The following is a 26,902-nucleotide window of genomic DNA, read 5'->3' on the forward strand; positions in this document are numbered from 1 at the left end:
GATTAAGCATAGTCACATGTAGTACAAGTCAGAGTCAAATAAAACAAATTTGTAAATTGTAAATTACAATGCAAATATAAGTCATTTTCCCCCATTCCTTGTATCTCCAGTTTATTTGATATTTTCTTGGAAGAGTTACTGGGATGGTTTGCTCTTTCCTTTTTCAACTCATTTTACAAATGAGGAAATTGAGGCATACAAGCTTAAGTGACTTGACAAGGGTCATAGGCTAGTAAGTGGCTGAGATCATATTTGAACTCAAAAAAATGAATCTTCCTGTCTCCAGCCTTGTACTACAACTCCCCTCCACTTGGCACATAGTAGTTGCTCAATAAATACTTCTTGACTCTTTTCTCTAATTTCCAGTGCAGCAATATAGTTCTGGCTCAATGAACATTCTTTAGGATTGGCTAGACCAGACCCAGACCCCAGCTTGCTGCTTTCTATCCCTCTCTATGCTATGCTGACTCCATGTTTTTTCATCCCTACTTACTTCCTCTTTCAACCCCCAAGCTCATCCATCCCACCTCTAACTCTGGGCACAGTTTTTTTCTAATCAACTATATAATTGCTAGAAAGAACATGGCAATAAATTACCATTGTTTCTCAGTCACTAGTTTGGAGATTTCTCAGATAAAATATGTCTCCTTGATTTCATTTTCATACATACATATATACATACATACATATATATATATATATATATATATATATATATATATATATATATATATATATATATATATAAAGAGAGAGAGAGAGAGAGAGAGAGAGAGAGAGAGAGAGAGAGAGAGAGAGAGAGAGAGTCTCTGCTAATTAGAATGAAAGCCCCTCAAAGACAGGGACTATTTTGCTCTTTGTATTTGTACCCACAATTCTTGGCACAAAGCTGAGCACAGTGTGTAATGAATAAATGACTTCTATAATTCATACAACAATAATGATAGCAATCATTATTAAATTATAATCATAATTGTTACATTGGTATAATTAATTATAATTATTAAAAAATCATTATTATATAAGGTAGTATTGGGAAATGAAAGGACACTAGACCTAGAGTGAGAAGAGGTGACGCACTTTTGTATGACTACTTATGTAGGTGACAACCTCTCTGAACCTCCAGTTATCTCATGTATAAAATGCTTCAGTAACTACCTCATGGGGCTTTCATAAGGAGACACTTTGTAAATCTTAATGTCTGAAGGAATATGAACTATGATAATAAGCATCAGCATCAAACCCATCCTCATTCTCACAGGGAAGTACTTTGGAAGTTGTAAAGGGATAAAAATTAGGTCTCTGATAGGAGAGATATTTTAGATGAAAAATTTCTCTTTGTTAAAGACAATTAGCACCTTCTCTTCAATTTAATCTCAGAGTTTCCTGGGGCACTGACTTGCCCCAGATCACATGATTAGCATACATCAGAGGTTGAATTAAACCCAGCTTTTCTTCTCTTTGTAACTGTTTTCCATTCACTATTTTATACTGAGTCTCCATTGTTGTAAAAAGACATATAAATGTGGGGTGTTGATGTTGCTGCTGCTTTAATATTTTCTTCTCATTATGTTGTTGAATCCAGACATTCTAGATAGAAACTCAATTCCACCAAAATAAATATTCAAATAAATTGACATAAAGATAGATGATAGATAGATAGATAAAATAATGAAATTATTTAGGTAACAATATTTTAACACAATATTGTAGATTTAGAATTAATACACAGCACCTCTAATCCCATTCTTAGCTGTCTATGATATCTACAAAATTGCCTTCTCTGTGTGCACATATATAAGCCTATGTGTATTTGTACATGTGTTTTGTTCTCTTTATGATATCAGCAGTGTAAAGGGGAAAAAAAGAATCTGAAGTTGGCTGGCAGTTGTATTAATGATATATGAGGTGGGAAAGAATAGCTGATCATCCACACCTATCTTTGCTCTGCAGTAGTCACCCTCAGTGCCATACTAATGTGTGCTTTGTCAGGAAAATATACAGATCTGTTACTTACTCCTCCCCAGGAACAGTTTCTGTCCTAACAAGTTGCTATTCTTTTGAGAAAAAGTCTCTCCTCCTCCCTTCCCTGGAAGACAAGTAATTCAAGCTGAAAATATTCATAATTCATCCCATCATGCTTAGAAATTGCTGAGCATACTGTGAAAGCATCTCTTTATGGACTTGAGTACCCAAGAAAAAACCCTTTATAGACTTCCATATAACTTCTCAGTGGGATTGTGTAAACTTCTGCAAGTGTTGTTGCAAATCAGTGCCTGAGCTTTCTTAATGGCTAAGCTGCCAACAAATTGGAAAGTTTAATTTTTCAGATATATTTTCTTATGAAGGAATACATTAGTAAGTAATTGCCTGAAAATAAGATTTCAGAAAACTCACCAAGACTGTATGAAAGGCAAGGTGTGATATGACATGGTGGCCAAAAAAAAAGAATTAAACCATTTTAAGTTGTGTTAAAATATAAAGAAGAAAGGGAAAGAGGAGAGAAAGAAAGAAAAATACAATGAAGGAAGGAAGGAAGAGGAAAGAAAGAAAGGAAGGAAGGAAAGAAGGAATGGAGGAAGGAAAGAAGCAAACAAGGAAGGAAAGATGTGATGAATAAGGAAGAAGGGAAGGAGGAAGGGAGGGAAAGATAGAAAGAAGGAAAGAAAGAAGGAATGCAGAAAGGAAGGAAGAAAGTTAAGGAAGAAGGAAAAAAGGAAACAAGGAAGGAAGAAAAGAAACAAGGAAGAAAAAAAGGAAAAGGAAGGAATGAAGAGGGAAGAAAAAAGAAAGGAAGAAGAAAAGGAAGGAAGGAATGAAGATAGGGAAGAAGAAACAAGGAAGGAAGAAAAGAAAGAAAGAAGGAAAAAGGAAAAGGAAAGAAGGCAAGAGGAAAGAAAAAAGAAAGGAAGAAGGGAAGGAAGGAAGGCAGGCAGGAAGGAGAGAAGGAAGAAAGGAATGAGAGAGGGAGAGAAGCTGGGAGGTTGGGAGTAAAAGAAAGAAAGAAGGAATGAAGGAAAAAGGGAGGGAGGGAGGAAAGAAAGAGGGGGAAAGGGAAAGGGAAGGAAGAAGAAATGAAGAAATAAAGGAAGAAAAGGAAAGTAGGGAGTGAGGGAAAGATAGAAAAAAGAAGAAAAGGAAGGTAGGGAAGAAGAAAAGAAGGAAACAAAGAAGGGAGGAAAGAAAGGAAAAGAAAGGAAGGAAGGAGATAAGGAAGGAAGGAATGAGGGAAAAAAGGAAGGAAAGAGGGAAGATGAGAGAGAATGAAGGAAGAGGGGAAACAAGAAGAGAGGGAAAGAGACAAGAAGGAAGGAAAGAAGAAAGGGAGAAGGACAAAAACATATATATATATATATATATACATACTTATATAAAGTGCCTGTTTTGTGCCAGGCATGTTGCTAAACTCTTAATACACATTATTTAATCCTCACAAAGACACATTCAGCCAATCCATATTTTATTAAGTTCCTAATATGTATATAGCACTATATGCTAGATTCTCAGGATAAAAGATAAACAGGGTTCTCTTTCCTCAACTGACTCATTTTATTTTGGGGACATAAATTGTAAAAGTACATATTTTTAAAATGTTATACATATGTATGTATTCTAAGATATACAACATATCTCTCTATATATCTTGATAATCTGAGCAAGAGAGAACACTTACAATCAAGGGGTAAACACATATCCAATGGGAGCTGTAATATGAGCTGGCCTTGATAAAAGCTAAGGGTTCTATGAGATGTAGATATGGAAGGAGTATACTCAGTTTGTGCAGAGAGAAGCTCATAATGTAATGATGATTTTAGAGAATAATAAGCAGCGTATTTTGTATGAAGGAGAACAATGTGAGATAAATCTACTAAAAATGATCTGGAAGTGCTTTAAATGCCAAGTTGAATAGTATGTATTCTTAACTTAGAAGAAAGAAAGAAACTGAGGGTTCGTGAATGGAGGATGGTATCAGATTTTAACTTCACTTAGATGGTACTTAGAGAAATTAAAAGATGTTCAGATATGTGTAATTAGCATGGTGGTGTGCCTATAGAATAAAACACACAAGAATCAAGGCGGGGATGTTAGCCTTAGGGGAGAGCAAAATTACTGCCATCAAATAATTTAAGGATTATCCTGTGGAAGAGGAATTAAACTAGTTCTATTTGGCTTCCCAAATGTATCAATCAGATATAGAATCAGAAGCCACTGGAAGAAGTTTCAAAGAAGTAGATTTTAGATTGCTATAAAGCAAAATCTTCTAATAGTTACAGTTATCTAAATATGTAATAAGCTGACTTGAGAGGTAGTGAGTTGCTCATCTCTGGAGGTCTTCAGACAGGCTTGATTTCTACTTGGTTAAGATCTTGCAGAAGTAGCTGCTGTGTTTTACTTGACATAAAATTATCAATTTATCAGACTCTGTAATTGTGTGAACCTTGTGTCATGAGTACATTTAACTTGTAATCTGAAAAATTTAGTCCCAAGACTGGCTTTCTTGTTAATTTGACTAAACATATGTAGACTGCAAATGTGAGCCCCACCAGGCTGTTAGATTGAGTTGGCTGCTGTTTTAGAATTAAATAGTATCAATTCTTACTTCCTAAATCTTTTACTGGTGAACGGGGAATCATTTATTACATTCCCCACTACACACCTCCAACTCTGACTCGAAGAGTCCAGGCAGAAACACATAATATATTCTGAGGGAAGGGAGGGAAAGACAATCTCTGATAAATAGAAGTTCTTCGGCAAGGCACCTTTTTTCAGAACTGCTATCAATAATCATGAGGCCCATCCCACTTTGGGGTTGCATGTACTGTGCTACAATCATTAGCAGTTGCTAAGAAATACTATATAAGCTGTCCAATAAACTTGATGGATTGTCTAATTAACTCTTCATCAGCATCCGTTTTTAAAGATGCTACCTACTGAACCTGATGGCACTTTATGACCTTCATGTTGAGTATACAGCTAATTACTCCTTGGACAATAATTATTAAGTTTCTTAAGTCTCAGTCAGTCATTTCGTTTTATAAATGATTAGGCCACTGAGCCTCTCAATTCATTTGGCTTCATAACTATGGTTCTCAGAGGATTACTTAAAGCCTGCTACAGTATGTACAATTCATATAAACATATTTAAGTAGATTACAAAGATGTCCATTTTGTAGGTTTTCCATTGATCGGCATACTGACCTTGAGAGACAGTTCAACATTAATGCAGAAGATGGGAGGATAACATTGGCAACACCCCTCGACCGAGAGACGAGTATGTGGCACAACATTACGATCATAGCTACTGAAATTAGTAAGTGTCTGGATTTGTCCATTCTTTTTATTCGATTTTGCCTCATTTCTGATATTGATCAAATGAAGTCAGTCCCTAGATGAGATTTCTCAGGGGAGAAGGAAAAGAAGGGTTACAGTCTGCCTCTGTGAAAGAGAAGAGTCAAATGGATGAAATAATAGATTTACTAAATTGTCCAAGGGATGACTTAATGAAGGATGCTCCCTTTCAAATATATCTCTTAGTAATTGGTGCCTAGCCCCTTGTTTGTATTTTGTCTAACAACTTAAAGAGGAAATGGCTTTTCATGGAAGACACTGAAAGTTTCAAAATTAAAATTCTATGACTAGATTGCCCAGAAGATAAGATTGGAAATGGGGGAAGTATAAGATATCCTTCTTTTGGAGGAATTATCTTCTCAATGCTCCCTACACCTTCCCCCAACACAGACACATACATACATACCATTCCAGGCTATATATTTTATATATATATATATATATATATATATATATATATATATATATATATATATATATATGTAGATACATACATATACATATATATATGTAAAATAAAGAAACAGAACTTTTTTTCCCATCAGGCAGAGAATTATGCTGAAACAGTGAATCAAGCCTTCTACAGATAAACAGTAAGGTATACTTGACACCAACGTTAATTCCTGGCTGGAAAAGGGCAAACAAGTCTCAGCACAAATCTATAGATAAGAATGCAAATGCAGAATTAGCCATGCATGATCTAGGTCTTTAAAGGAAAGATCACAGTGATCAGTAACCAAAGGAAAAAAAAAAGCCTAATGTATTTTTTAAATTGCTTGCAAATTGGTATGACTTGTTTTGATTATTGATGACATTTTATAACATCGATTTTCCAAAATCCCAGAGAAAGTCTAGAGAAATCATTTTGGAAAACTACAATATATTTAGATTGAGTGATTATTTAAAACAGCAGTAAGAAACAAAGCATTCTGGAAAGGCAGGGAATGGAGGGTATACGAAGAAAGAGTTAAAATTGCTTCAAAAGTAGCATCTCTTCAGACAAAAGCTTTAACAAATGAAATTAAGCTAAAAAAATAGATGTTAGAAAAGTTCATCTGTTATCTTATAATGAGAATGGAGAAGCTGTTCCTCATCCTCTTGTGTCAAATTCACTTAACAGAGGCTAAGATGGTTGTACATAGGCATTCCCTAAGTACTTAAGCAGTAATAGATCTACTCTGCCATCACAGTAAATGTGTAAATCTCATTACTGCAACTGGGAGTTAGATGCACATGTGTTAACAGTAGATTAGGCTTCTAAAGTTGTTACATTCCTAATGGAGCTGCTAAGGAGGTAACCCACTTTTCCTAAGCCCCCAATGCACACCTTATATTACTCCTACTGTTAGTCATTTGTTCTATTTTAATTACCATTGACTTAATATGAATAAAATGACCAGGATTTTAATATTATGATTTCATTAGTTAAAAACATTTTCTCTTAGATGTGAGGATAATAGGGCTAGGAGCCATTACCCAGGCGCCTCACTGCCATGTTCATTTTTGAAAATGAAGTTGGATTAAGCACTTCATATATGACAGGCACTGTGTTAAGCAATGGGGGTGGGGATGGGGAGTACAAAATGAATTGCTTAATCCCTCTCCTCATAAAGTTTTTAGTATAGGGGAGAATGAGTCATAAATGCATGAAAAAACAATTAATGTAGTATATAATAAGGTTCAAATAGTCATCATAAACAATTACTAATACAGCACTTCAGGAAAAGAGATCATTTCTAGCTAAAACAACAAGGAGAAATGTAGGATTTAAACTGAAGTCAGAAAAATTGGGAGGGGGGGAGGTTTCCCTCCTCTATTAAAATGTTTTTAATGACTGTCTATTGCTTTTAAGATAAGATACAGACTTCTGTCCACAGCAAAAGCCCCAATAATATCATTTAATAAATACTAAGCACCTACTACATTCCAAGCACTGTACTTAGAATACAAAAAAGGCAAAATAATTGAGGTCCAAATAAAAGGGAAAGTGAATGTGCCAAGATCTATTAATAACTAGTGCAGAAGCAAGATCAGAAGCAAGATTTCACCTGCAGTACTCTTCCGGAGTAAATTCTTAGTACATAAAGAAGATTTTAGCTGGAATGGAGGGTTCCACTAAGTGGATATGGTAAGAGACAAGGCTAGCAGTACAGACTAGAACCTGATTATAGAGTTCCTTGAATTTCAGGATAATACTTTTGGTTTTATTATATTGGCGAGGAGCAGTGATATCTTAAATGCAAAAGGTGAGGTGGTCAGATTTGTCTTATACAAAGAGTAGTCTCAGAAAGTAACAGTAAAGAAATAGAAAGACTATTGTATTAGGAGCAGGGGTTATATGATCTTGTTTCAGTTCAGTTAATAATTAGCATAGGCAAATAATTTACTTATGTCCTCAGGAGTTCATTTTTTTCATCTTTAAAATGAGGCCATAGAACCAGATTATCTTTAGGGCTGTTTCCATCTCTATAAAGCAGTGCAAGTAAATAATCCTGCAAGTAAATATTAAATACAGCATTTAACTGTATTTTGTCAAGGGACAAAAAAAGATAAATATGAAACAGTTCCCATTTTCATGGAGATTCCATGATACTTGATGAATTTTACATGCAGACAAGTCGGTAAATTCAAAGTATCTATAAAGTAACACAAGAAAAGGATTCTAATAATATATGAAAAAGAGATATCAATGAAGACCTTATTTAAGGAGGTAGCACCTGAGGTTTTTATTTTTTTCTTTTTCTTTTTTGTTTTGATTTTTCCTTTTAATGAATAGCTTCTGTGAGATCGAGATGAGCACTCTTTTGTAATTCTATTGGTTATAAAGATTGACGGTCAGAAAGACTAGAGGCTGGGAGAACATTTAGAAGGTAGTAGTGAGAATAGAAAAGAAGAAATAAATGAGAGAGATATAAAGTAAAAATCCTTACTTGGTTATAGATGGTTAAGTAAATGGAAGAGTCAAATATACTACCAAATTTTGAATCTGAGGGACTAGAATAATGCTGGTGCCATTAACAGAAAGCAAGCTATGACTGGTCACCAGAATTAGTTTCTAAACAGGAGGCATATAATTGACCATTAAATTAAACTCCCCTGTGTTAGAGATAATGCATTACTATGGGCTACTACTGTGCGTTGAACACATTATTGCAAATAATGCTTTCTTGTTAATTACTGCTAAATCTAGTAGGCAAATGCCAATTTGATAGCCCTCAAGGAATCTTTGCTCTTGGCATTGAGCCTGGATGACAGAATTATTGTTTTCATCCAACCCAGGCTACATGGAAAGAAAGATATCACTCGTGTGAGCTAATAACTCATGCTTAGTATTCAATTCACCATATAAAGTAGGCCATGGACTTTCAAGGGAGCTGATTACCTTGTAGGTACTTTCAGGATGAGATTAATCAGAAAGCATTTTTTTCCAGGAAGGTTCTTCTAACAACTTATTAGTGTTCCCTCCACCCCCAAGATCATTCTACCCCCTTCATACTGTGCTGGAGGTATAAGACCCACTGATTGAATAAATCCTAAAATACCAGAGCTCAAAGGGAATTTAATGGTTATTTTATTCAATCCTTACCTGAATCTGGAAGCCGAACCATACCATATGCATAAAATCATTATCCAGCTCTTGGCTGAAGAGGACTTATAGAATCAGTGTCACCAATTTAGAATTACAAGAGATCTTAAAGATCATCAACCTCCTCATTTTATAGTTGAGGAAACAGAAACCCAGAGCCAGAAAGCTAGTTAAATGTCTGAGGCAATATGCAAACATAGATTTTCCTAAATATAAATTTTACACTTTTATTTATTACACCATTGATGGTCATTCCATTGATAAGATACCAAACTATTTCCTGGGGCTCCCATTCTGGACAGTCCCAAATTAGCAAACTTTGTCCCAGATTATGTTGAATTTTGCTTTTCTGTAAATTCCACCCAGTAGTTCTCATTGTAGTTCTTCTCTCTGGAGCCAAAAACTTTAATTCTTTGTCCGTTCAGAGAAAAATGAGTAATAGTGATTTATAAGACAAGGAGATGAGAAAGACAGAATTAGCATTGATGTGGGGATAAACTTCTAAATAATGAAAACTATTCAAAAATGGAATAAGCTGCCTTAGGAGGTACTTTAAAAAGAAACTTCACATCCACTTGGAGCTGAGAAAAAGGGATTCCTATATAAGTATAGCCTAATTTAAATATCATATAAGGAAGGTCTCTTCCAACTCTGTGGTTCCATGATTATTTGATCCAGTGAAGAGAAGAAACCTTAAAAAATAAAAACAAACAAACAAACAACAACAAAAAATACCATGAATTGTTTCACTGCTGTATATACAAGCTGACATGAAGGTCATTTCTGACATTGCATTCTTTAATGAGGAAAGAAAACCACACTATACTTGAATTTATGTTTATTTTTATATAAAATTGGAGGAATACATACCTAAGAGCATCTACAGCTGGGTGGTTCAGTAGAGAAGGCACTTTGCCTGGAGTAATAAATAACTGAATTCAAATCCAGCTTATATACTTCCTATGTGACTTGTGATAATTAACTTCTGCTTGCCAAATGTAAAATAGGAATTATCCTAGAACTAGTTCCCATGATTGCTGTCAGAATCAAATGCAATAATATTTATAAAAAGTGTAGCACAGTGACTGGCACATAGTAGGTATTTAACAAATCCTTATTTCTTTCCCTTAATAAAAGCCTGTAGATTGTTTGAATAAGGAATCGATGGCTGGCATTTCTTGTCAATATTTGAATTGGGTTGAGGAACGGAAGAAAATCTTAGTTTAATAAGGTTCATTCTCCTCTTCAGTAAAACTCTCAGGCAGACAGACACACTTGGGTTTTAAAATGATTCTTTCCTGAGTGATTGAACATTGCACTTCTGGGGCAGGGACTAGCATGCTCTCCTTGTTAGGAAATTGTGGGGCAGTGACTGTACTCTCAGGGAAGTATCCCCACAGAATGTTAAACAACCTGGGGAGTCATAGGCTATTAGAAAGGTGCCTTCAGAGAGAAGCCTGAAGTCCCCTCTCTCTTTCCCCAAGGGGTCAGGCTTCTTCTGATTGAAGAACCTCTATTCCCCACACTTTCCTAGAGACAGACTCTGAATAATGCCAGCACACACCTCATTACCCAACAAGCCAGTTTATCACTGAATCTGATTTGTATTGAGCAAGCAGAAGCCACTTATAAAGAGCCAGAGAAAAAGAAACTTAAACCGCATCACTTTTCCTGACTAGTGAAATCCCTAATCCCAAGCACAACTGTGAAAAATGGAAAAATAAATGCCACTTGTACTTTACCAATCCCCCATTTGCCTTTGTCCCCGTACAAGCCTTGGGCATTCCCAACACATACTCCTGCCAGTGCTGAGTCGGGTTGTCATTTTCCCCTCTGTTGGGTGTTTCAATTTGGAAAAAGCTCCAGCCTCATGTGACATTTTCATAATCTAGGATCCTCAGATATCTAAGGAGACCCTCAGATGGGGCTGTTTCTAGGTGCTCCCATGAGTGACTGCCACTTTTCCTGGCTACCCTTGTCCATACAGGGGTCTTCAAACTACGGCCCGCGGGCTAGATGCAGCAGCTGAGGACGTTTATCCCCCTCACCCAGGACTATGAAATTTCTTTATTTAAAGGCCCACAAAACAAAGTTTTTGTTTTTACTATAATCCGGCCCTCCAACAGTCTGAGGGACAGTGAACTGGCCCCCTATTTAAAAAGTTTGAGGACCCCTGAATTATTTAGAATCACATGTCACCATATACCTAATACATAAACAAATGATTCAGGGTCTCTGACGCAGTAATGTAAATTCTACAACAAGAGTTAGGAGAACAAGATCTACTTACCACCTGCATTAAATTTTTGGTGATCATTTCTCTCTCTGGATTTCAGATTTATTCACTAAATTCCCTTCTAGTTCTACTAATCTGGGATTCAAATCTAAAGCTAGAATGATACTATGGAAATTACTCTGGAATGAAAGGTCTTGTCTCTGAATTCTGACTCAATCACTTACCTATGAGACCTTGGAATAGTCATTTTTAAAATCTCTCTAGATCTGTATTATTTCATCAGTTAAATTAGAGGGTTCTTTCGCCTGTGTTTTCAAAGGTCTTTCCCATTTCAAATCATATGACCATATGATTGCTCATTCCCAAGTATACCAACTTTTTCTACTCTATAGAAATGCAATAAAAGGAAGAAAGAGAAGGACTGTTTAGGGGACTTCCTAAAATTACTCCACCTTTGAAAACACTTTAAAATTCCCTAACCCACAACCCTCTTGCTCAACCCGTTTAGAGGATGTCAAACAATAAATACACAAGCCATTTTCAAATATCTTAGCATGAATTTCCTACTCTAATTACCAATTGCTGTTGTGGTATTCCATCTTGATATGAGACAACTGTGACAAATAGTACAAGTGTTATTAAATTCATTTTACAGATGAAGAAACTAAGGTGATAGAAGATAAACAACAAAAATTTAAATATGTATGTATATATGTATACTTGCAGATTATTAAGTCTATGTAATTTCAGATCTTATAAAATTGTCAGAGAATAATGAGTTCAGTGATTTTCTCAGTATCACACAACTAGTATCAGAAGTTATTCAGTTCAACTTAGGATTTCAATATAGATCTTCCTGATTCCAAAGCAGATTTACTTTCTGCTTATTTCTCTGCTTATCAATATCACATAGACATGACAAATAGATATTGTAATAATTTTTGAAATTCTAATAAGAGTGACAGTCTTTTTTATTAGTTAATGCTATATCCCTAGAGTTGTTTATGGATGTTAAACTGCCCAAGTCAAGGAAATTCTTTGAGTATATACTGGTTTTGATGTTCTTTGCCTTGGTCAGAACACAAATAGAGTACTATGCCCAATTCTAGATGTGACACTCTAAGAAAAAAAAAAAAGACTATATTTCTAGAGAAGGGCAAAGTTTGTAATTGCCTTTTTGAGAAAAATTAGGATGCCAAACATGGAGAATAGGATCTATGAGTGGAATATGATCACTATTTTCAAATATTTGAACATTTGTCCTTGTAAAGAAGGACTTTAGTAACTTGTTCTTCTTGACTTTAGAAAGTCCAATTGAAATGATAGATTAGTAATAGACTAGATTTTAATTCAATATAAGCATTGGGAAAAATACAAATAATTTGGGTTGTACAAAAATATAATGAGTTGCCTTAGTATATATGTAATGTGTTATCCAGCACTGGAGTTATTCATGTAGTAGTTGAGTAGTGGCTGATTACTCAAATACATTGTGAGAAATATATTTAAATCATAACTTTGCTAAAGGTTAGACTAAGGGCCCTTCTCACTTTGCCTATGATTCTGTGACTTCTGTTGGAGAAATGAATTATACACTTGAAACAAGTTTGCCTGTATGAGTTCTCCTCCTGTTGGAAATGGGAATATTGAACCATCCCTCCCCCACATTCCTAAAAATAAGATTAAGAAAAATTAATGAGTGAATACAATTGTGAATTGATGTACCAGCCACCCACTGGGGTAAATCAGTCTGCTGGATGGAGACCATTGGGATAGTGTTCAAGTGCACCTCACCAGCCAGCATATTGTAATCAGGAAACATGAGTTTAATTACAGGCTGGGGTGGGGGGCCTGGGAATTAAATATGGACTAAAAGGAGAAAGGCTGAATTGGATTCTTCCCTTACCTTATCTAGCAGGTTAGACAGCATCAAGACAGCTGCCTTGTCTCCACAATCTTGCTTTGAGAAAAGAAACTGTGTGCTCCCTAAAGAAGATCTGTGTTGGGGAAGAGAATTCTATTTAAGTATTTTTTTGCTTAAATAAGCCCCATCATTAGGTTTTATGTTAGGCACAGTATCCAAATCTTTTCACTCGCACTTATCAGGGTGACTATGGAAATAAAAATACCCATACTGAGCAAGCATTTGATTTCCTGCTGAACTGTTTTTCACATTTCCAATATAATTATGTTGCAGTTTCAATGAAACAAAGAGTGAATTCCACAGAGTACCATAGAAACCCACATTTGTTTATTTAAGAGGGAATATAAAAAGCAACTAAGATAGAAAGTAATGTGCTGGGTGACTTGTCAGAGAAAATAATGTTTTAATTTTTTTTTTTCTGAAAATAGGAGACTTTTTGGAAATGGTCGTTTAGCTATATAAAAGAGACAGGGACTTGCCCTTACTGGGATGCTAACAGAAGCATGAATACATTGTGGGTGGGGGAAAGGAAAAGTAATGAGGAAAATAATAGCTAAAACAAGGAGTAGCCATGCTCTTTCCTCTTTCACTGAGTCAGATCATCAGCCTTGGTTATTCACTTATTCTTTCTAATATAGCCATCTGAAAAAGGGTTCAATATTATAAGGAATGAAATGGAAACTTGCTTGCAAGTGTTAAACTCTGACAAAACCGCAGAGTGTATGTGTGTGTGTGTATAGGTATATATATACCCATGCATATGTATACCCATATTCATATACACATGTGTATGTATGTGTGTATATATATATATATATATACATATATATATATATATATAAAATATATGATATATACATATGCATGTGTTTTAACTTAAAGTGGTCATTCCATCACCCAGAGGAACAGCATAATAGTCACAGGGAGACTGATACACATCTCTCCAGAGCCCAAATCTAATGATTAGTTTACTGCTACTTTCTTTTCTAAGTATTTTCATTGTGGTATTGTTTACTTCTCACATTATCCATTAAGCAGGTAAAATATACATATATATGTATATACACACACACACACACACACACATATATATACATACACACAAACATATATACATGTGTATATACATATCTATGCACACACATATGTACATATGTGAATACTATTTCTTTTTTCATAGAAGAAAAACTGAAGTTCATAGAAGTTATATGATTTATCCAAGATCACACAGCTAATAAGTAATTGAGCTAGGACTAGAATTCAGGTTTCTCAATTTCTACTCCAGTATTCTTTCTGATGATATCATACCCTGTGCCCTTAAAACAATTAAATAACTTTAATGTCTTCTGAAGATTTTATGGTCTAATATATCTTCAAGCTTTAATGTTCTTGTATTTTAGGTTTTACTATTCTAGATTATGAATGCTCTAGTAATTAGAGAATTGGATTTGAGCCACAAAGATCTGGGTTCAAATATCTCTATATCCCTAGTTAAGCTCCTTTATATCAACATCAGTTTTCCCATCTGTAAATTGAGGATAATAGCATCACTTTCTCACTAAATTGTAGAAAGGATATAATGAGATAGCACATCTAAAATGTCTTGGAATCCTTTCTAACGCTGTTTGTTTTATGTTCAACAACTTCATTTATGCCCAACATTCTTTTTATCCTTCTGTATTGGGAATTATGCTTAGTACAAAAGGGAAAATAAGCCAAATTTGGAAAGGTATTCCACCTAAGTGTGGAATTTGGATATTATACTAATTATTCATGTGATCTTTGACAAGTCACTTATTCTTTGTTTCCTCATTGAAAAAATAAAGGATTTGAACTAGGTGGTTTCTGAGGTTCCTTCTAAGTCTATGATTCTTTGATTCTATGATCTGAGGTCTCTTTAAGTTTTGAAATATTTATGTTCTCTACAAATGAGTCTTCCACTTATACACTCATCTATTCATTAATTTATCTATTTATTTGTTTGTGAATTTATTTATTTAGTAATTTTTCTGTCATATCTGATTTTTCATGATCTCATTTGGGGTTTTATTAGCAGAAATACTAGAGTAGTTTGTCATTTCTCTTTCCAGTTCATTTCACAGATGAAGAACTGAGGCAAACAAGATTGAAGATTTACTCAGGGTTACACAGCTAGTAAGTGTCTGAGGCCAGATTTAAACTCACAAAGATGAAATTTCCTGACCTCAAGCCTAATGCTCTATCCAATGTACCAATGCTCTCTTGTGTTTTTTTCCCCCAAAAGAAAATAAAAATGTTCTTTGCTTTAAGGCTTTTAGCTAATCTAAAGAGGATAATTTCAACTATTGAGATAAATTTCCATTGCTCTGACAAACATCATTCATTTACTCACTCAATCTCCATTTATTAAACACCTATAACGCACAAAATATTTTTGTCAGTAGATATGTAGATATTTTAGATGATGTTTATTTTTACACAAGTGATGTTGTTGGATAAGATATTATTTTATAATAAACGAGAGTTTCATGAGTTGATAATCATAATACACTTTGCTAATATCAATATTTTATGATGCATTAACAACAGATTGATAGGAGAAATAAATATTACAACAACAATAATAATAGATGGCATCTGTTGGGCACAAAGCCCATCATACTCAGCCTTGTCGATTGATGATATTTCCACATACTTTATGAACAGTATCACCCACATAAAACTAGGCAGAGGAGTTTGACAAAAATATCCCTACAGTGGCAACAGGTTTCTTTTTGAAAATGACAAAAGGATTCCTAAACATAGTCCTCTTCTCCATCTCAAACCCTAGATTGATCTGTCTGTTATTTTGGACCATGGCTGCTAGTCTTTAATTTGGCAAGTGTCCCTTCAGAGTTGCTCATCTTGGGTATTATTTAATGTCGCTAATGACTATAACAGAGAGTCAAGTAAACAATTCAGCATTTATTACATAGTTAGTACTATGATAAATGCATACACAAAATACAAATAATTTCTGTCCTCAAGATGCTTTCAGTATAATGAAGGAACATAAACACATACAAGAGAACCTAAAAGTGAAAGAGAGGAGATGAAGAAATTCCCTTGGGATCATGGAACAGAAATCTGAAAAAAATGAAGAATAACTGCTTTGAGTTCCTTCCTCAGGGAGGTTTAGGAAGAAATATCTAATAGGAGAAGGGTACTTTAGGGTTAGGAGAAAATGCTTATATGTGGTAGTGAAGAATAATCTACACTATCTCTAAAGGAAGACCCCACCTATGGCAAACTAATAATAATAATTATAACTGAGGCACTAGGAAAAATTCTCTCTTTTGGGCAATCCAGTTATACAGAAACAACTCATCACTTGTGAGTACACTGTCCATATTGTGACAAAATATTCATTGACAAAATAAAAATGGACAAATATTAGCAAATCAGTTTTGTATGGATTTGTAATGCCTCTATGCCAGTATCCCTTGATGGCTCACACAGTATGATATATCTATATAGCCCTGGGAGGAATTTGAAGATGTCCTTCATGCTGACTGATGTTTGGAGATTTTTTTTTAGCAGAGTTAATTTGTTAAAAGTTGGTAGTTAGTTCATTTGACTATAGTCCTCAGTTTTATGTATGGTGAAAGGTGGCTTTCTTCTACAAATATGAATTGTTAAGAACACTTTAAAAATCCTTTTGAGCTAGTAAGAAATCATCAGAAAAATGTTCTTTCCTTTCAAGACATTATTTAATAACATCTTCCATTTCAGCTACCCCATATGACCTTTACATTATAATGAATGAGAATATTTAAAAGAGGGTGTTTGTGTCCTCCCAGAGTCGCATTACTCTTTCCTCTTGGGTTCTTTTTGACCTGGAATACACAGAAAGCCCTTCATTGTCATATCTTCCATGTAACATTCAAATAAAAGGAGTGGCTCTACATATCATCATCATTGTCTTTTATATTTCTTTATAGTAGAATAAGCAATGAATATGAACTTAAGCTTGGACACATTTTGGGAGCTAGTATACTATAATCCAGATGGTCATTAACAATTGGATGTGACTGAGTGATTGAACAACAATAATAAATACTAGAATAATGTTTCCCTTTTACAGGGAATTTATAGATTAAAATGTAATTAGGAAATGTTTAGCAAAATAAGAAAATATATATAATAGAACAAAGATTGTGTTAATATGTTGTTTTCTTAAGTCATCCTACCTGTAGTGATGTACTTCTTTCTTTTTTTTTTTTTTAAAGGTAATAAGAGTTAAGTGACTTGCCCATGATAATAAGTTATCTGAGCTTGGTCAATAAGTATCTGAGTCTGGATTTGAACTAAGGTCCTCCTGACTCATGTTCTATGCATGTAACACTTACTTGCCCTGCAGTGATACATTTCTATTTCAGTTCTACCATTTTACTATAGCAAGCATGAGACTTCTCTGAGGAAGATAATAGAGTTCATTATTTGTGATATAGTAGAAAGAGTGCTGGATCTGAGTTTTAATCCAATCTATTAAACAATCTGGAAAGCTATTTTTTTTTCTGGGCTTTCATTATTATATCATCTGTAAAATGACTAGATGAGACTAGATCATTGCTAGATCTCATTTGAACTCTAAATATCCTATGATTCTGTTTACTCTATATTTCTTTGTTTCTAACCTCTTCTTCTCCTATATGGAGAATTTGCATTCTTTCCCCAAAGCAACAGGTACTCCTAAAGTTTTTTTTTTTTAAATTAAAGCTTTTTATTTAAAAAGCATATGCATGGGTAATTTTTCCAACATTGACCCTTGCATAACCTTTTGTTCCACATTTTATCCTCCTTCCTCCTTCCCTTTCCCCTAGCTGGCAGGTAGTCCCATACGTGTTAAATATGTCAAAATACATGTTAGATCCAATATATATACACATATTTATACAGTTATCTTGTTGCAAAGAAAAATCAGATCAAGGAGGAAGAAAAAGAAAAACTGAGAAAAGACAACCAAATGCAAGCAAACAACAACGAAGAGAGTGAGAATGCTATTTTGTGGTCCACACTCTGTTCCTATGGTTCTTGTCATTGCCATGTATAATGATCTCCTGGTTCTGCTCATTTCACTTAGCATCAGTTCATGTAGTTCTTTTCAAGTCTTATTGAAAACATCTTGCTGGTCATTTCCTACAAAACAATAGTATTCCATAGCATTCATATATCGTAACATATAATGGAGAATGAAAGTCAAGTAGTAACACTGCTGGATCAAAGGATATACATAGTTTGATAACTTTTTGAGCATGTTCCAAACTGTTATCCAGAATGGCTGGATCCATTCACAGTTCCACCAACAATGTATCAATGTCCCAATTTTCCCACATTCCCTGCAACATTCATCATTATCTTTTCCTGTCATCTTAGTCAATCTGACAGGTGTGTAATGATATCTCAGAGTTGTCTTGATTTGCATTTCACTGATCATTAGTGATTTGGAGCACCTTTTCATGTGTCTACAAATAGGTTCAATTTCTTCATCTGAAAATTGTCTGTTCATATCCTTTGAACATTTATCAATTGGAGAATGGGTTGATCTATTATAAATTTGAGTCAGTTCTCTATATATTTTAGAAATGAGGCTTGTATCAGAATCTTTGGATGTAAAAATGTTTTTTTCCCAGTTTTTTGCCTCCCTTCCAATCTTGTCGGCATTAATTTTTTTTTTTTTTGTACAAGCAACTTTTTAACTTGATATAGTCAGAATTATCCATTTTATGATCAATAATCTCTAGTTTTTCTTGGGTCACAAATTCCTTCCTCCTTCACAAATCGGAGAGGTAAACTCTCCTATGTTTTTCTAATTTGTTTATAGTATCATTCTTTATGTCTAGATCATGAACCCATTTCAACCTTATTTTGGTATATGGTGTTAGGTGTGGGTCTATGCCTACTTTCTGCCATAATAGTTTCCAGTTTTCCCAGAAGTTTTAGTCAAATAGTGAATTCTTATCCCAAAAGGTGGGGCCTTTAGGTTTATCAAGTACTAGATTGTTATAGTCATTGGGTATTTTGTTCAGTGAACCTAAACTAGTCCACTGATCAACTTTTCTATTTCTTAGTTACTACCAAGTGGTTTTGATGACCACTGCTTTATAATATAGATCTGTACAGCTAGGCCACCTTCATTTGCTTTTCTTGTCATTAATTCCTTTGAAATTCTTCACCTTTTGTTTTTCCAGATGAATTTTGTTGTTATTTTTTCTCGGGAGTTTGGTTGGTATAGCACTAAATAAATAGATTAGTTTAGGGAATATTGTCATTTTTACTATACTTGCTCAACTTATACACAAGTATTTGATATTTTTCCAATTGCTTAGATCTGACTTTGTTTGTGTGGAAAGTTTTTGTAGTTTTGCTTATATAGTTCCCAATTTTGCCTTGGCAGATAAATCCCCAAATATTTTATATTATCAATAGTTAATTCAAATGGAGTTTCTCCTTGTATCTCTTGCTGTTGGATTTTGTTAATGATGTATAAGAATGCTAATGATTTATGTGGATTTATTTTGCATCCTGCAATTTTACTAAAGTTATAGATTATTTCTAATAACTTTTTAGTAGAATCTCTGGGGTTCTTTAAGTATATCATCATGTCTTCAAAGAGTGATAATTTGGTTTCCTTATTACCTACTCTCATTCCTTTAATCTCTTTTTTCTTCTCTTATTGTCAAGGCTAGCATTTCTAATATCATATTGAATAGCAACAGTGATAATGGGCAACCTTATTTCACCCCTGATCTTATTGGGAATGGTTTCATTTTATCCCCATAACATATGATGCTTGCTAATGGTTTTAAATAGATTCTACTGACTATTTTAAGGAAAAGTCAATTTATTCTATACTCTCTAATGTTTTTAATAGGAATGAATGTCGGACTTTATCAAATGCTTTTTCTGTATCTATTGAGACAATCATATGTTTTTTGTTAATTTTGTTATTGATATAGTCAATTATGCTTATAGTTTTCCTAATACTGAACAGCCCTGCATTCCTGGTATAAATCCTACTTGGTTATGGTGTATTATTCTGGAGACGATTTTCTGCAATCTTTTTGCTAAGATTTTATTTAACATTTTTGCATCGATGTTCATTAGGGAGATTGGTCTATAATTTTCTTTCTCTGTTTTCATCTTACTTGGTTTGGTATCATTACCATGTCTGTGTCATAAAAGGAATTTGGTAGGACTCCTTCATTCCTTATTTTTTTCAAATAGTTTATACAGCACTGGAATTAATTGCTTTTAAATATTTGGTACAATTCACATGTAAATCCATCTGGTCTTGGGATTTTTTCTTATGAAGTTGATTAATAGCTTGTTCTATTTCTTTTTCTAAAATGGGACTGTTTAACCAATTCACTTTTTCCTCTGTTAATCTGGGCATCCTATATTTTTGAAGGTATTCATCCGTTTCATTTAAGTTATCAAAGTTATTGGCATAAAGTTGGGCAAAGTAACTCCTAACTATTGCTCTAATTTCCTCTTCATTAGTGTATAGTTCTCCCTTTTCATTTTTGATACTAACAACTTGATTTTCCTATTTCTTTATTCTAATCAAATTAACTAAAATTTCATCTATTTTGTTGGCTTTTTCATAGAATCAACTCTTAGTTTTGTTTATTAATTCAATAGTTTTTTTTTTTTTTAGTTTCAGTTTTATTGATCTCTCATTTTATTTTTAGAATTTCAAGTTTGATCTTTGATTGGGGATTTTAAATTTGTTCTTTTTCTAGCTTTTTTAGTTGAAAGCCCAATTTATTGCCATTCTCTTTCTCTATTTTATGCAAGCAAGCATCTAGAAATATAAAAATTCCCCTTATTACCATTTTGGCTGCATCCCACAAATCTTGGCACATTGTCTCATTATTGTCATTCTCTTGGATGAAATTATTGATTGTGTCTATGATTTGCTGTTTTACCCATTAATTCTTTAGGATGAGTTATTTAGTTTCCAGTTTCTTTTTGGTCTATTTTCCCCTGGTCCTTCATTGAATGTAATTTTTATTGCATTGTGATCTGGAAAAAAAATTCATTTACTATTTCTGCCTTTCTGTATTTGATTTTGAGGTCTTTGTGTCCTAATATAAGGTCAATTTTTGTATAGGTTCCATGAACTGCTAAGAAGAAAGTGTACTCCTTTCTGTCTCCATTCAATTTTCTCCAAAGATCTATCATATTAAGTTTTCCTAGTATTCTATTTATCTCTTTAACTTCTTTCTTATTTATTTTGTGGTTTGACTTATCTAGTTCGGAGAGAGCAAGGTTGAGATCTCCCACTATTATAGTTTTGCTGTCTATTTCTTTTTGCAACTCTCTTAACTTCTCCTTTAGGAATTTAGATACTATACCATTTGCTGCCTATATATTTAGTATTGATATTGCTTCATTATATATGGACCCTTTAGCAACATATCGTTTCCTTCCTTATGTTTTTTAATTAGATCAATTTTTTCTTTTGTTTGATCTGAGATCAGGATGGCTACCCCTGCTGTTTTTTTTTTTTTTTTACTTTACTTTACTTGAAGCATAATAGATCTTGCTCCAGCCTTTTACTTTTGCTATGTATTTAACACTCTGCTTTAAATGTGTTTCTTGTAAACAACATATTGTAGGATTCTGGCTTTTAATCCAGTCTGCTATCTACTTACGTTTTATGGGAGAGTTCACCCCTTTCACATTTACAGTTAAAAGTACTAATTCTATATTTCTTGCCATTGTATTAACCCCAAATCATACTTTTCCTCTTTCTTTCCTCCCCAGTATTTTACTTATGAGCACTACTTTTCTCAAGCAGTGCGTCCCCTTTCTTATACCTTTCTCAAACTATTTTTCTTTTCACTTCTAATTAGCCTACCCTTTCGCTTTTCTCCTTTTGTTCCCTACTTTTCTATAAGATGAGAGATGTTTCTTGGTGAAAATAAATATATTTAATATTCTTTCTTTGGGGGATCTTTCTTTTGGGATCTGATGAGAGTAAGATCCACACAATATTGTCACCCTCCTTTCTTTCCCTCAATTATAATATTTGTTTTTTCTTGAGAAGTAATTTCCCTCATTGTACCTTCATTTTTGTCTCTCTTTTTCTGTTACAATCCCCTTTCCATCTCTAGTTTCTTTTTTATATTATAACAGTAAAATCAGATTATACATGAACTTTCAATGTATACCTATAACAGAAACAGTTCTCAAGATTTTTTTTTCTTTTTGCCTTTTTATGCTTCTCTTGAGTTTGATATTTGGAGGTCAAATTTTTTGTTTAGCTCTGGCCTTTTCATCAAAAATAAATGGAATTCACTAGTTTTATTGAATGTCCATCTTCGTCTCTAAAAGAAAATTCTTAGTTTAGCAGGGTAATTCATTCTTGGCTGCATTTCAAGTTCCTTTGCCTTTTGGAATATCAAATTCTAGGCCCTTTAATCCTTGAAAATGGCCAGGTACTGAGTAATCCTTATTGTGTCTCCTCAGTATGTGAATTGTTTCTTTCTGGCTGTTTATAATAGTTTTTCCGTGGTCTGATAGTTCTCAAATTTAGCCATGATATTCTTTGTTGTTATTGTTTTTTTTTTTTTAATTTTGGGGTCTCTTAGGCATTCAGTGAATTCTTTCAATGGTCATTTTACCTTCTTGTTTCTATGATATCCAGGCAGTTCTTTTTGATGATTTCCTGAAAGATAGTGTCTAGGATCTTTTTTTTTTTCATCATGTATTTGAGGGAGTACAATAATCCTTAGACTGTCTCTCCTAGATCTCTTTTCCAGGTCTGTTGTTTTCCCAATTAAGTATTTTACATTTTTTTTGTATTTTTTTCTTTTTTTGATTTTGGTTGACTGATTCTTGTTTCTCATGGAGTCACTCATTTCCATTTGTTCAGTTCTGAATTTTAGTAAATTGTTATCTTTATTTACTTTTTTTAAACTCCTTTTTGTATTTGTCCAATTGAATTTTTAAATGAATTGTTTTGTTCTATGGAATTTTTTTCCATTTCACAAATTCTGTTTTTTAAGGAATTATTTTCTTTTTCTGTTTCACAAATTCCATTTTTCTGTGAGTTGCTTTCTTTTTCCATTTGATCAAATCTAACTTTTAATGAGTTATATGCTTTTTCCATTTCAGTAAGCCTATTTTGTAGTGAATTTTCTTCAGATAGTTTCTGTGTTGCCTCTCCAAACCCTCTTGCAAATTTTTCATTTCCTTTCCCCATTTTTCTTTCAGCTCTCTTTTAGGATCTTTTAAAATTTCTTCTAGGAGAACCTTGTGTAATGGGGACTAAGTTATATCGTCTTTGGGGGCTTCATCTAGAGACAATCAGTTCTAGTCTTCTCAGGATTTGAAATCTGTTCTTCTCTTTCACCATAAAAGCTGTCTATCATCAGAGTCTTCTTTACTTTTTTACTCTTTTTTTTTTTTTAAGCTAAGGTCTGCCTTTAGGGCTGGGAAGGTTTTCCAAGGGGCTACAGCTGCACTGAGTCAGTGCTGATTCACTCCCATTTCTGGGTAGACATGGCCAGGTCTTGTGTGATTCTGGTATTTGGGGGTTCACTATTCATCTTTTGTGTTTGTGTTGGATGTTTTATATCTTCTCTGCTGATCTCCTGGCTTGCAACCAGATCAGAGTGGTCAACACTGCTATAGATTCCAGTGGATTCTTCTCGGTGGATTTTCTGCCACAGGAATTCTGCACCTCCCTTTGGAGTCAGCAATGCCCTCAGAGTAAGCAACAGTCTTGGGACTCTGCACTCTCTGAGCTGGTGTTTGTGCTCAGCTGTTTGTGTTAGGCTGCCTCCCTCCTGTTTCTGATTGAAACAGACCTTTTCTGGTGATCTTTGAAATTATCTTCTGCAAATAATTTGTTGCATTCCCAATATTTGTGGGTTCTGCCAGTCCAGAGCTAATTCAGAGGCTGAATTTCCTAATTAGTCTGAGGGTTGTAGAGAAGGACAGAGAAATCCGTGTGTAGTCTCTGCCATTGGGGCTCCGCCACTCCTAAAGTTTTAATAGCATTTGAAAACACAGAAACTGGTAACATACATGAAAATAAATAAGGTAACTTTCTTGAGGACAGTTAAGGCTATTAAAAACAAACAAACACATACTATATTTCTAGAACATTTTTTTTCCTCCCACTGGAATTGTTGGAAATGGTCTCAAGAGCTTTACTCCCTTACTTCCTGTTCCTCACTCTGAACAAATTTGCATGTAACCACTTTGTACATCAGGAGTTCTTAAACTTTATTTGTGTTGCAAATCTTTTTGGTAGAATGGTTAAATTTATAGACTTCAAATAAGGCTTTAAAATGAATAAAACATAACTAAGAAAGTTTAAAAAAAAACTTAATCATTCTGAAATACAGTTGTAAAAATATGTTTTAAAAAATCAAATTAACCTCTTGTCTACATATCCCAAAATATATAAACAAATAGGAAATTTTAATTAATTATCTTACATTTCCTTTATACACTGGAAATCATTTTGTTATTTTGATAGAGCTATATAGTTGATTTAGTTTCTCATGTTCCCCCTGGACATCTTGTAATGAAGTAGACAAGCCAAATTTGTTAACTTGCAGATCATCTTCTGGAGCTCTAAGAGTTGCCAAACTATGGACCACTGCCTATTTTTGATCTGGTTTGTGTAAGGGCTGCTGGATTTTGGTGTACAAGCTCTAGTTTATTGATCTTTGCTCCAATCATATTAGAATATTTCCTCTTTAATCTGAATATTTGCGGAATTACCAACTATTTGAGATGACAATTGCTATCATTTGGCCAGATATCAAGATTACTCCCTCCTTCCAATTCTGCTTCTCATTTCTTATATTTATTTAATAATTTTACTAAGTTCTTTTTATCTTCTGATCCAGAATACAAATTAAACACTATTCTCTTCTAATAAAGAACTTTCCCCCCATCAAATTACATTTCATAGTACACTCTTGTGTCTGATTTATATTTCCTAAAGCTCAGAAGGGTCACAGTTCTACTAAAAATTTCATCTGAAGGATCCAGTGTATTTCATAATGATGATGATCTCTTTCTTTATCCAGCTTAAAGCTCTTTACACATATTTCATTAATCCTCACAGCATCTTTCTGAAGTAACTAAAGGGCAGGTATTATTAGAACCATTTTTCAAGAGCAGAAATCGAGACAAAATGAGAGAAGAAATCATTTTCCTAATGTTGCAATAAGAGATTGACCAAGCTTGCTGCAGTTTTTGTGCCTATATTGCCTCAAAGTATTAAAAAAAATATATTAGTTCATTAATCCTCAGAGAATCATTTTGAAAGTTGCTTTTGTTTCTTTCAAATTTTACAATGGAAAATATTATAGCTGTGTCTTCAAAGTTAGAGAAAAATCCAAATTAAGATATTTGTTAAGGTAACATAAACTTCCTGACCACTCCTATGCTCTCTCTCCCCACCACTTCCTAGATTTTTAAAAACAAAACTTTCCCATTAATAATCCCTCTGATTTTCTTCAAATTGTGGCATTTTCCTTTGTCATTCTTATTTCTGTTTGATAATTTCACTCATAGATGAATTCTCTCATAGAATGTAAACTTCTTGAAGGAATGGATTTTTTTTTTAATCTTTATATCTCCCCTATCTAACAGACAACTCTGCACACTGGATTTATGAAGAGACATTTTTGAATTAAATTTGCCTCAAAAGCAAGACACCATGAAGTCTGAGCTGATGTGAAGAGTTTTGTGTCATAATCAAAGTTTCATTCAATTTAATCTGATACCCATTCATAGTTATACATATCATTTTTGTAGTAAATAGGTGGGAGAAAACATGAGTAGAGAATTTTATGGGGACATTTTAGGAAACGAATAGTATCAGGACAAAACTAAAAGACTCAGAATAGGTTTTTTTTGCCTCAGATGTGTGAATTTAAAAACAAAACAAAACATATTTTGATAATGTATTTCAATATAATTGCTTTCTTTTGTAATGTTATGCATTTTATATTACGTTTTTAAAACATTATTTTTGAGAAGGTACCCTCAAGTTTCAACAGCCTTCTAAAAAGGTCCATGACATCCCCAAAGATAAGAACCAGGATAGAAAAGACTAATAATAAAGTGTCACATATTGGTCCTAGCCTCTCACTTCCTATAAAAATAGCTACTCTTCCCTATATACATATGCTTTTTATTATAAAGGAGGAATGTCAATTTTTCTAATCCTGAAATAGTATTTCCTCACCCAAACATCCTTCTGAATTGGGAAGCTACCTTGAACTTTCTTACAGTCTTATAGTCTATAACTCCATGTGAAAATATTCTCCTCCTCATTCTTCCATAATCCATTTATGAAAGAAGGTTGTTCCAAAGAGAGAGTATATTAGCTCAGAAGGTGTTGTCTAGGATCTAGTTATCAGTTGATCTAACGGAGTCATAATCATCACTCAGTCCTTTGATGTCTTGCATGCCCAAATTCTCAGGTAGCTTTTTGCACAGTCCAGTGAACTAATCTTTCCTTAGGTTTGTTCATAAGGAGACAAAATTGTTCAGAGTAGCAGAGAATGAGTGGCAGATGCTTCAGAACTGCATTAGTTTAAGTAAAAAGAAATCTTGAATAAGTCACTTATTCTCCTTTCTCCTAACACATTCAGGCTTCTACCATAATCTATAGTTTAATTTAAAGAAGAGCAGCTCAAGGGTTTGGATTCACTCTATATTTTTATTTTATTTTATTTTTTTTGCTGTCCCTAGGCAGTGTGAGAGTGGGATAGTATGTTACCTAGTTTTCTCATCCTGACTATTCCCAACA

The 26,902-nt window shown here is 33.9% G+C and overlaps 1 protein-coding gene across 1 annotated transcript in view; it reads left to right on the forward strand.

Moving 5' to 3' along the window:
* The window catches only part of CDH8 (cadherin 8), a 527,274-nt gene that overhangs the window by 342,870 nt on the left and 157,502 nt on the right, over positions 1–26,902 (forward strand). Inside the window, exon 8 of the mRNA XM_051975087.1 lies at positions 5,175–5,311. Within this exon, the coding sequence (XP_051831047.1) occupies positions 5,175–5,311 (137 nt within the window). The remainder of the gene's footprint in view (positions 1–5,174; positions 5,312–26,902) is intronic.

Source organism: Antechinus flavipes, chromosome 2, assembly GCF_016432865.1.
Source record: "Antechinus flavipes isolate AdamAnt ecotype Samford, QLD, Australia chromosome 2, AdamAnt_v2, whole genome shotgun sequence".
Taxonomy (NCBI): Eukaryota; Metazoa; Chordata; class Mammalia; order Dasyuromorphia; family Dasyuridae; genus Antechinus; species Antechinus flavipes.